This window comes from Agrilus planipennis, unplaced genomic scaffold, assembly GCF_000699045.2.
Source record: "Agrilus planipennis isolate EAB-ADULT unplaced genomic scaffold, Apla_2.0 scaffold161, whole genome shotgun sequence".
Lineage (NCBI taxonomy): Eukaryota > Metazoa > Arthropoda > Insecta > Coleoptera > Buprestidae > Agrilus > Agrilus planipennis.
In genome coordinates, this window is record NW_020438889.1 from 358,871 (window position 1) to 370,008 (window position 11,138).

The 11,138-nt window shown below is 32.9% G+C and overlaps 1 protein-coding gene across 3 annotated transcripts in view; it reads left to right on the plus strand.

The window, feature by feature from the left end:
* Positions 1 to 10,221, plus strand: part of LOC108737977 (neuroligin-1-like) — a 280,090-nt gene extending 269,869 nt beyond the window's left edge. For all 3 annotated transcript variants that reach the window (XM_025981832.1, XM_025981834.1, XM_025981833.1), the window contains 3 exons: positions 814 to 947; positions 7,593 to 7,742; positions 7,824 to 10,221. In XM_025981832.1, the coding sequence (XP_025837617.1) occupies positions 814 to 947; positions 7,593 to 7,742; positions 7,824 to 8,632 (1,093 nt within the window). In that variant the 3' untranslated portion in view covers positions 8,633 to 10,221. The remainder of the gene's footprint in view (positions 1 to 813; positions 948 to 7,592; positions 7,743 to 7,823) is intronic.
* The last annotated feature ends 917 nt before the right edge of the window (positions 10,222 to 11,138 follow it).

Genomic DNA, 11,138 nt, shown 5'->3' on the forward strand with positions numbered 1-11,138 from the left:
CAAGTAAATGAAAAAATGTAAAGGAAAGAAAATAAAATTATAAGAAAGAAATAAATGCGAAATTATTTATATCTAAATTATTTATTCTGGAAAACATTGGTTTACTTCATACTCATACATATACTATTTGACTAGTAGGAAAACCTTAGTTTGAATTCAATTTAATGTAATCATTTAATTTAACAAAAAAAAAATGGGTGCGTGTACTTATGTACGCGCGTGAGAAGTTATACTTCTTTGGCATCATTAAATAAATATTCAACATTGATAATTTAATAATATTTAGTATTAATTATATTAAATAATGATATTTTAATTTATATCAATAAATAATACATAGGGATAACTAACCTCAATTATATTGGAGCACTTAAAAAAGTATTTTAGCACAATTTTTTCACTAATATTCACAAATAGTAAATAATATTAATCCAAATATTCAATTTAAATCACTACTGAATATATTTTATTGCCACATATATAATTCGCACTTGTATGAAAATAAAACACGTGTTGTGACTGTAAAAACTAAAACCATGTGGATAAATATTATAAATAAATATGAAAACAGTGATCAGAGGCGACAAGCGTACCAACATGCGCGACTAAGAGAGGTTTTATTTCTATTTCGTTGGTAGACTTAATGAATTCGGTTGAGTGGGCAACTTCATCCTGTTAATTTTGTGTTACAGTGATGCGCGTGCATCTTGAAATTTCACTCTCATCAGTTTTTCATAACGCGCCTAAAGAAGTATAACTTCAAAATTCATTGTAAATAGTTGGAAATTTATTTAATTTTTCTTTTTATTGTAGAGATCCAAATGGAGTTCGCAAGAATGAGAAAAAAACTGGTAATGATCATTTGAACCTAAAATCTGCAGAGTCAGAAGAAACCACGCCCTTCTGGGATACTTACGACACCATTAATCAATTGTATCTGGAATTAGGTGAGTGGAAAGGAAATTACATTTGTGGAATTTTGGTAGATGCTTATATTGTTTTGTTCTTCTGGTTTGATAACTTCAAATAATATATACATACACCTTTGTTCATACAAAATTATGTTTTATAAAAGATAGACAACCTTAACATTATATGATTTTCTTAATTTTTGATGTTAGTGCTTTGAAGAACGAAGTTATTTACACTTTTCCGCTTGTTTCCCTTACACAAAAGATTTTATTTTATGGTTACGAAAAGTGCCTAGCAATAACCGCAGCAATTTAATAATTTTTAAACCCTCCAAATAATAAATTGGCTTTCCGAGCTTGTTCCTGTTTCTTTGTGTTTCACAAACCTCATCCCTGCTTCAATTCTCTTCCCTTATCAGGTATCCTACTGTATATCTCCCTAGTTGTAAGATTCGTCTTACGTTTTTTTTCTGTAATTTTTATAGATACTTTTGACTATTCCTTGATGCCCCATATTTCTACTGTTACATTAACATACAATTAATTAAGACGTGAAACATCATTATTATCCTTCCTTCATTATAAGTGAATTCTTTGACTTCCTCTATATATCCTTTTCATTCGGTTTCTGTTTGTACATTATCATTCTTCCACCCTATTGGAATACGATTAATTTAGACTTTTCCGGGTCTAATTCTAGTATATACTATTTTCCAGGCGCGTTTTTTATAATATGTGTATCTAAATAAAATGTGCTAGTTTTAGGGAAATGCGAAGATTAGCTCAGGATAGGAAAGAGTGGAGGTACGTGTCCAACCAGTCTTTGATGATCTAAATAAAATGTTTTACAATTTAACATGCAACTAGAACAGAAAAGAATGCATTCTTAAAAGCTAACTAGCACGATAATAAAAATTTAAGAGCCCCTTGTGTTTTGAAAATTATTAATAAAAGAAAAACGAAAGCATTTACGAATTACGGTCGTTTGCAATTTTTCATGCTCTCATTTTGTTAGTTTACAGTGTTTGCAGAAACGAGTGCTCGTCATTGTTTTGCGGTTAAATGTCTAACTGAATTAAAATTTCAATTTTCATAGGAAAACAAACGCTCACGCGTTCCGACAAGAAGCACTTTTTCCGAATGAAATAACACAAAAGAACGTCAATGGCGTCGGTATTTCTATATTTTTATGTTCAGTCATATCTATACTAAAAACACGAGAAAGCAATGATCGTCATGTTGAAGTTTAAAAATAAGACAGTTACTAGTTCCATTTCTAAATGTAAACAATTTCATAGATACAGTAAACATAAAGAAATTTAATTGGGTTTTCTAATTCAATTTCCATTAATGCGATTACTATCACACAAAATTATTCGCAAAGAAAAATACATCAGCTTGAATAGAGTAAACCATATCTACAGATGGATATGTAAATGTACGAAAATTTACATCAATTTTGTATACAGTCAAAGGTTCCAACAATAGAATGCTTAGAAATACACCAACTGTGTAAACATGGACCACATAAGAGAAATAGATAAGAACGAAGCTTTTGGTCAGTAACTTATAGAAGCTCGCAGGTGTGGATCATGATTTCGATCTCATTTGATCTTATCAACATGCCATCATCGACCAACAAATGGTGACATACTATAGTAGATACTTCGGTGATGAATTTTAATATAATAAATTTAGAAAAAATAAAATAATTCATCAGCGCGTCGCAGACAGCTCCGACAGAACAGAGACCAACTCTTACCTGCTGTCTTAACAGCACGTTTTAGAAAATACCACAAATGGCGCGGTAAACGCCATCTGTAGTACGATGCTACATTTTAGGATTAGGTATGCTCCAACAAGGTCCATTTAAATATATGGATATCTACTTGTTGAAACGAATCCCGGCGTAGCTAACCTCAACGTGATAGGCACGTTACCATTATCGAATAAAATAATTCGAAGTGGTCTGTATTCCATCGAAACTGTCAGACGCGGATCGCGATTTCGATCTTTTTGGATCTCATCAGCGCGTCGCAGACAACTCCGACAGAAGACAGACCAACTTTTACCTGCTGTCTTAACAGCGCGTTTTAGGAAACACCACAAATGGCGGGGTAAACGCCATCTGTAGCACGATGCTACATTTTAGGATTCCGTATGTTACAACAAGGTCCATTTAAATATATGGGTATCTACTTGCTGAAACTTTTTTTAAAAAAAATGATTTAAAAGTTTTCAATTCAGGCATAATTTACGATGACGCCGAAAGCCCAATAACAAATTCCACTAACGACTTCGCTTCATACTGAATGTCATAGTTAATAGTCTAATTTATTTTATTTTATTTTATAATGTTTTTTAGTTAATTTTTTCGATATTTCCAATGAAATTATCGTCAGCGGCTTTCATTAACGAAAGTGCCTCTTCTAACTCTTTATTTTCTCTTCTTTTATCCTTTATTTTGAGCATTTTCACCTTTTTCACTCGCGCTGACATTTAATTTGGCCATTGTCGCCTTTGAGCGGCCAACAAAGTTCAATTAAGCTTGTGTAAAATATGGACGACAAAAGTAACAATGTATAGACGAACTTTTTTTTTTACTGGCTAAGTTAATTACTGGCGAAGGCCTGACGCTGTATGTTTTATCATAACGACGTTAACCCAGACACATTTTACCAACACTTCAACTCTCTAGCTACTATGTGACCTAAATCAATTGTGAAAAGTTTGATCTTTTATAGAACTAACCGAAACGGCGAAATAAGTAGCAAAAATTCTATTCTGTTCCGCCTTTGAAATGCGCATATTGTGACAAAGTGTACATCAAACAAAGGGAAAGATTCATTTATGGGAGGATCCTTTAACACAAAAATGAACTGTCTCTGTAGGAACTATTTCATTATATATAAACGTAAATTAAAAAACTATTTTATAATTTTAAATTAAGAACAAAAATTAAAATTAAAACGAAGAGTATGTACATTAACAAAGATAATAAATTACATATTTCAGTTAACAATCAAATTGAAGTTAATATTTCTTTTATGCTAAATTGTATCTAAGATGTTATTTCTGTGGTATTAAGAGGGCAAATAAATTAAATGACAGTAATTCTGAAGACATCTTCAAACGTCAACAGTACACAGCATATAGCGGTACGATTTTCATATAGAGAGGGCAATTTGGTAGATTTATGCATATTAACCAGATTAGAAAAGCACATGTGCTTTCTTTTGTTACATCGAGTAACGCCGAAAGGTGGCTTCTAGTGGTTTTTCAACTGAATATACATGATCATCATAAGGTCGTCAGTCCTAAGACTCACTCTTTCCTATCCTGAGCAAATCTTCGCATTTCGCTAAAACTAGAACAAGCCACATCCTTAACTATTTGCGAAAAGTAATCTAATCTAGGTCTACCTCTACCCTACCTAACTCCCGTTTCAGCTTCTAATATGTCTCTGATTAAACCTTCATGCCTGAGAAGGTGTCCTATCAACCTATCTCGCCTATTTTTTATTGACTTCCATAGAGTCCTCTGTTCTCCTATTCTTTCTAATACTTCTTAGTTTCTAGCCTTCTCTATCCACGATATCCTCATCATTCGCCTATAACACCACATTTCTAAAGCTTCTAACCTTTTCTTTTCCGCCGCGTCCACTGTCCATGTTTCGCACTCGTACAACAAACAAACACCTTTAACAACCTTTTTCAAATTTCTAGTAAGTGACTTTTTTTATTGAAGCCGACACGGCCATGCGCTATCCTCTGCTTTATATCATTACTACTCCTTTCGTCCTGACTTCCTAGATACCTAAAATGAGGCACTTATTCTAATTTTTCGTCTGCTATATTTATACTCGTGAAATTAACCAAATTTTATTATATGGCGTGCTGATGAGATCTGATAGTTTTACAAATTTTTATTGGCCAAGAACTTAATCCTTTTTTGTTACTTTCTTTTATTTGAATCATTTTATTATTTAGTCATCTTATTGCTTGGTTAACAATCTCTTTTAGATGAAGTTAAATAAAATTATGCAGTTAAATTACCTTTGAGAGGTCAACAATAGCTGATAAACTTTTTCCGACGATGCTTGACTCTGAGTAGTGGATATTTATTTATATAGCTTGATATTACTCTTTTGCAGCCAGATGGATTAACTCCGTTCGTTTCGTTTTGCTTTTCGAATTTATTTTGCTCATTCTCCTCCTGTTTTATTGATTCACGGCGTGCAATTTATCATACTTTCCGAAATAATGAGCTTCGCGAAAGAAAATATTTCAAGAAGAGCCGCGACGCTCGTTGCCGTCACCGTTGCTTGAACATTAAAGTGATTTCGTCAAAAACGGTTCTTCGCTCTTTGTTTATCCGGGCTTTATATTCGGGAGAGCTTTACAGAGAAATTTGGCTTCGGTTTGTTCTTTGTGGTGGCGAGCATGAATCAATAAAAATTAATTAGCTCCTTATTCTGCGAAGCGACAGCGTCACGTTGTTGATACGAAATTTATTCGCAATTCACCGTCGTCATTTTGGCTAACGTTTAGCATCTAAAAAAAAATTTAGTTAAGGTGATAACATTACAGTCTGCGAGGCATTTTTAATAACACTTTTCCGCATCCAGTTACCCATGATTAATAGTATCGCATAGCCTACAGCCGTGTCGCGTCGCGCCACATCACAGCGGGCTATGTAGATCTTTCGTCGCGGTAAACTATTCATTTGGCGTCGTCACATGCACCCCAATGCATAATTTCTAGTCTGGTAGCGATATTAAAAATTGCACATGTATCTAGCGCATAAATAACTACTTTAAACCAGCCAAAAGCTCACGGTGAATTCCAAACGTGTTGCCAAAGGGATTAGATACGAGCATGCAAAAAGGGGACAAGGGATGATAACATTTTTGACTACATGCAATTCTCGGTTATCGTCCACTTATTATAAGAGTACGATAAACACATCATGCATTTTTTCGTACAACTAAATGATGAAATAATTCAGAAACCTGTTTACAATTTCAAAATTGTGCAATTTATGTACATGTACCCATCAAACCGGTTAACCACAAAAGACTTCTCTAAATTGTCTATCAAACATTGTTGAAAACACTAAATTAAATAAAGTACTTTTTTGATATTGTAAGGAAATCATTTTATTTGTCTTGAAATGTACACTTAACCTTTTATGAGTATTAATAATTTCAAATTCTATGACTTGCAGACTTCAGAGATGAGACATCTACATTTTTACTCCAAAACTATATAATTTTCCATTATCATAAGGTCGTCAGTCGTAAGACTGATTGATCACGCACCTTCACTTTTTCCTATCCTGAGCTAATCTTCGCATTTCCCTAAAACTAGAACATCCCAGATCAGATCCTTAACCGTTTGTGGGCAGTAATCTAATCCAGGTCTACCTCTACCTCTTCTAACTCCCGTTTCTGTCTCTAATATGTCTCTGATTAGCCCTTCATGCCTGAGAAGGAATCGTACTAACCTGTCTCGCCTATTTTTTATTGACATCCATGCAGTCCTCTGTTCTCTTATTCTTTCTAATGCTTCTTAATTTCTAACCTTCTTTATCCACGGTATCCTCATCATTTGCCTGTAACACCACATTTCGAACGCTTCAAACCTTTTCTTTTCCATCGCGCCCACCGTCTATGTTTCGCACCCTTACAGTGCCGCGTTCCAAACATACACCTTAACAATCTCTTTGGAATTTCTATATTAACCATTCACGAGCATAAAAGTAACTTCTTTTTGTTGAAAGCGACTCGGTCCTGCGCTATCCTCTTTACATACAAATTCTAAAGAGGGATAAAAATTAACAGGATTTATTTCATTCGAAATATAAAAGTATTTGAAACCAGCGAATGTCTCTTTACTTTTGTATGAATTATTATGTTTCTGCAGATGTACATGATTTTAAATTGACCCCAAATCTGTCATTTCTTGTACTGAGCTTTCCTAGGCATTGCAATCATTTGTTCTTTATTATCCAACGAGATAAGAAGGTCACTGAAAAACTAATAACTTCGTGTAACTATCGTGTAAAGCCATGAATTGTATCTTAATCCTTCTTCTCATGAAGTGGACTCAAGTCTATAATCGTGTGTATTAAAGGAGTTCTTATTGGGAAATCTTATTCGCAATATTGAACTATTTGTTACGTACAGAGTTTAACTTCATTAAAAGAAGATTATCTGCTTTGATACTGAGATCTGCTTTAATACTGGGGAAACGACAACTTTAATAAAATCGAAACTTTTACAATAAGAATTATAGCATCTTATTCCTAAACTGTTCAATTAAGTAGTATTTTAAGGTGATTTAGTTTTCAGTAGGTACTCAATAGATATGAATATTTAAAATAAATTAAAAGATGTCCTGTTGAAGTGAACGATTTTCCTTTATCAAATAAAACAAAAATAAGAAATTAGAAGCACATTCCATTGAGATTCGAGTTAAACTGATTACAAATAATAAAAGTATCCAAAGAAAATGAATTAAATAATGGAATCATTGGTATCAAAATTTAATCCACTTAACACCTTTTGAATTTGAAAAATTGAACTGTGTCGCTTGTATGCAAATTTTTGCTACTAGTGAAGCATAATCGCAAGCACTATTTCTGTACTGGTGTTTCCTACATGGTGTTTTTGTTTTGCAGGTCGAAGGCCAGAAATAAGAAGTCACTATAGAGGCCATAAAATGTCACTGTGGTTAAATCTGATACCTCAACTACACAGACCTGGAGTTGGAGACGATACCTCAATGAGGCACCATCATTTTCAAGAAGAGGGTGACCAATATTATGACGGTTTGTTAACCTTTTTAATAAGTGAATCCATAAAGCAAGTAAGTATATAAACAAATTTAATATTGTTTTCTGGCGTTTCAGGATTCGTTAGACCACAATCTATGCAGAAACCATCAATTTTCAATACCATTCTTTTTCCTCCTTCTACCAAAGCTACAACAACTACTACACCACTTCCTCCAAAATCTGATACCGCCCTTCAAGCCATGACTACCGAATGTCCACCAAACACAACGTTATCTACACCTGTTACAAAAATATCCAGCAATAATCTCTTAAAAAAATTGGCATCTAGTCATTATCAAAGTTATACAACGGCATTAACAGTTACAATAACGGTTGGCTGTTTTCTTTTACTATTAAACATATTAATTTTTGCCGGTATATATCACCAACGCGATCGAAGTAAAAAGAAAGAAAAAAAGAAGCAAGAAGAATTGATGGAAACTGGAAACTGTAGCAGTTCTTCCGAAGAATGTTTTGACGCTAAATCACAAATTTACGAATTACAGAAAGCTCATTATGACTCCTGCAAGAGATCAGACGACTTATCGAAATCAAATGCAATTAACAAAAGTTACCAGTTCGGTTTCATAAGTGCAGATATTAGACACGAGAAGAAGACTCCAGACGTGGCCGAAGTTCGCTTGCAAGATCTGAAATCTTCGCCTGGCGCCGGAAAAAAGTTCGACACAAATTCCTCCGAGATGCAAAGGCATTCAACTAGTAACAGTCCTAATATTCCGGAACCACCCCCACCACCAAAAAATCAACCGCCTGTAACGAACGAATGCAGCTCAAATCAAGCGGGAATTTTAAGAGCACACGGTGTACCAATAACCCCCAGTTCCACAAAGAAACGAGTACAAATACAAGAGATATCCGTATGAGACCATTTGATCCTTACTATATGTTGTTTGTGTAAATACAGTACAAACGTGTTACTTCTTTTATTTTGCTCGTATTTTCGCGACTGAGTCATGGAATTGTTCTGTGATTGATATTATTAACAATTGTATTATTTACAGGTGATAATAACTTTTTGCTAGTACATACAGAGCTGGACAGGGTCGAAATTTTCAGGATCTCTGTGTGTAGTTAAAAAATGAGCACAAAATCAAAATAAAATCCAATACTTACTAACAGTTTGGCTAAAATGAGCAAACAATCAAATCAATAATGTACAGACACATCGCCGATCGCCGTAAGCAACCACTGCAATTGTTCCATACATACAATTACCATTGCAGTGGGTAATGTAGCTCTAAAAGTCATCAATTTCTAACTGAATCAGCGTTATCCTCACTAGTATCACTACATCTTCTTCAAACTGCCACGGTCCAGCTCTGTCGTTATAATTAACATAATTATTTATTTTTATTACAGTACATGTTCCACTTGTATACTTAATAATCCTAATAGATAACATTATAATGGCTTGCATTTTAAAGCAAAAAGTTACTTAAGTGAATTGTTAAGGAATTTAAAAGTAAAAGGATATTGAAGTTAAAAGAACATTTTACAAGGATCTGTCAGTACATAATAATTGCGCAGACCACATAATAACTGAGAAAACGGATAAGTAAGTGTGTAACATACTGTATATAATTTTTTAACAATTAGTATGATAATGAATTTTTTAACCTATTGTTGGCGAGAACGTCAATAAAAATGCGACAATCAGCATTTCGTAGACGATTGCTTTTTGTTTCTTTAAGTGATCGTAGTTAGCAAAAATTTCAAATACAAACTTATATAAGGTAACTAAAAATAAATAGTTTGTTTTATATTTGAAATACACACATATACAGGGTGCTCATTAACTATAAGAATATTAAGAAATATAATATATCGATTAATTCAGATTAATTTTGCATCCGATTGTAAAAAACTATCAGGTGTTCCTTTTAAAATACAATAGTTATTGCAGTGTGAAGTTTCTGATTTTGAAAGTCTTTTTTTGAACACCCTTTATAAACATTGATAAAAATAATATTGGGATCAAAGATCATCAAGTAATTGAGTTACGGTAAAAATTGGTACATTTTTGATTGTCAAAGTCATCTTTCAGAACTTATTTTAAAAAAAAAAATGAATTTTGAATAAGATCATGCTATAAAACTAACGGTTAAATACACGAAGAATTTCCATGTGCTTCAAAATGAAAGATATTTTTAAAATGTTGATTAGATATCTTATAATTACTTTTTCGCGAATCTCTAATAGGCCACTGATATTGGATCACCCTGTATATGTAAGAAAATTTGTTAAAGAATTCGCAAAGTATAAAATTATATAGGGATTATTCTCGTAATAGGGTCCATTTTATGTTCCTCGATATATTTAATTGTGAACCTAGAAATATGGAACCTTATAGGTTCTTAAACGGTTCTCGCCAATAATATCCATGTAAATTATCAAAAAATACTGGTAGAAAAACTGCGAGTCCAACTAAGTTAAGCAAAATGATGTGTTACTATATAATGTGATTAATTGATAATTATGAATTGATTGTGCAATTGCATATAAAATATTTTTCATTGATAATTTAATTACATACATCAGTTTTTGCTTTTGATATAAAATAAACATTTTCAATAAAATATAACATGATATTTTATTCTTTATATTAAAAAGGAAGCATCTCTTATAGGTGGAATAGCATTTGTCTGCTATTTTTTTTTTTTTTCAAAAAAGTAGGAACATTGCCAGCGGCGTAGTTAGACCGAATCTGGGCGTTGCGTCGGCGAAATCCGCTTTGAGAGACCCTTTTCGTATCCTGCTTAGGAACAGTGCTAATGGATTACGATAGGGCTGATAAAAAGCTTCAATATTTACATATTCTTTTTAAATAACTTTCTGGCCCTTGGTTTAGAGAATCCCTTGTTGAACGAATTTGGGTAATTTCTACTGACTTTCGTACAATTCTTCTAAAAAGTTATTTTTTTTGCGGTCCCCTAAGCCCACTTTCACACAGTGCGATAGCGACACGATTTACTGTATTCAGCATCTTTTTGATTAGTGGATTAATCGCATCGACTTCGGGAACAATGGGAACAGGTACCTTTATTCAATTTTTTAGTACCTACGAAATGTAATTCACCAAGTGTTTAAGCGTTCTGTTTTTAAATGTTATGTATTAAGAGAATAATAATAATTAATTCGAGCCTTTTAAGTTTTCTAGTATTTAAAATACAAAGACAAAAGGCCACATAGGGTTGTTTTGATTGTTGAACATTTTCGATAACAATTCAATAAAACCCTTTACAGTATGTAATTTATTGAGAGGACCTTATATAGTTTACATATTTTGTTTAATTCATTTTTAATGTCTTCTGTTTTTTTTAATAATTTTAATTATTCTATCTGTTTTTCTTTGATAAAATTCTTATTTAT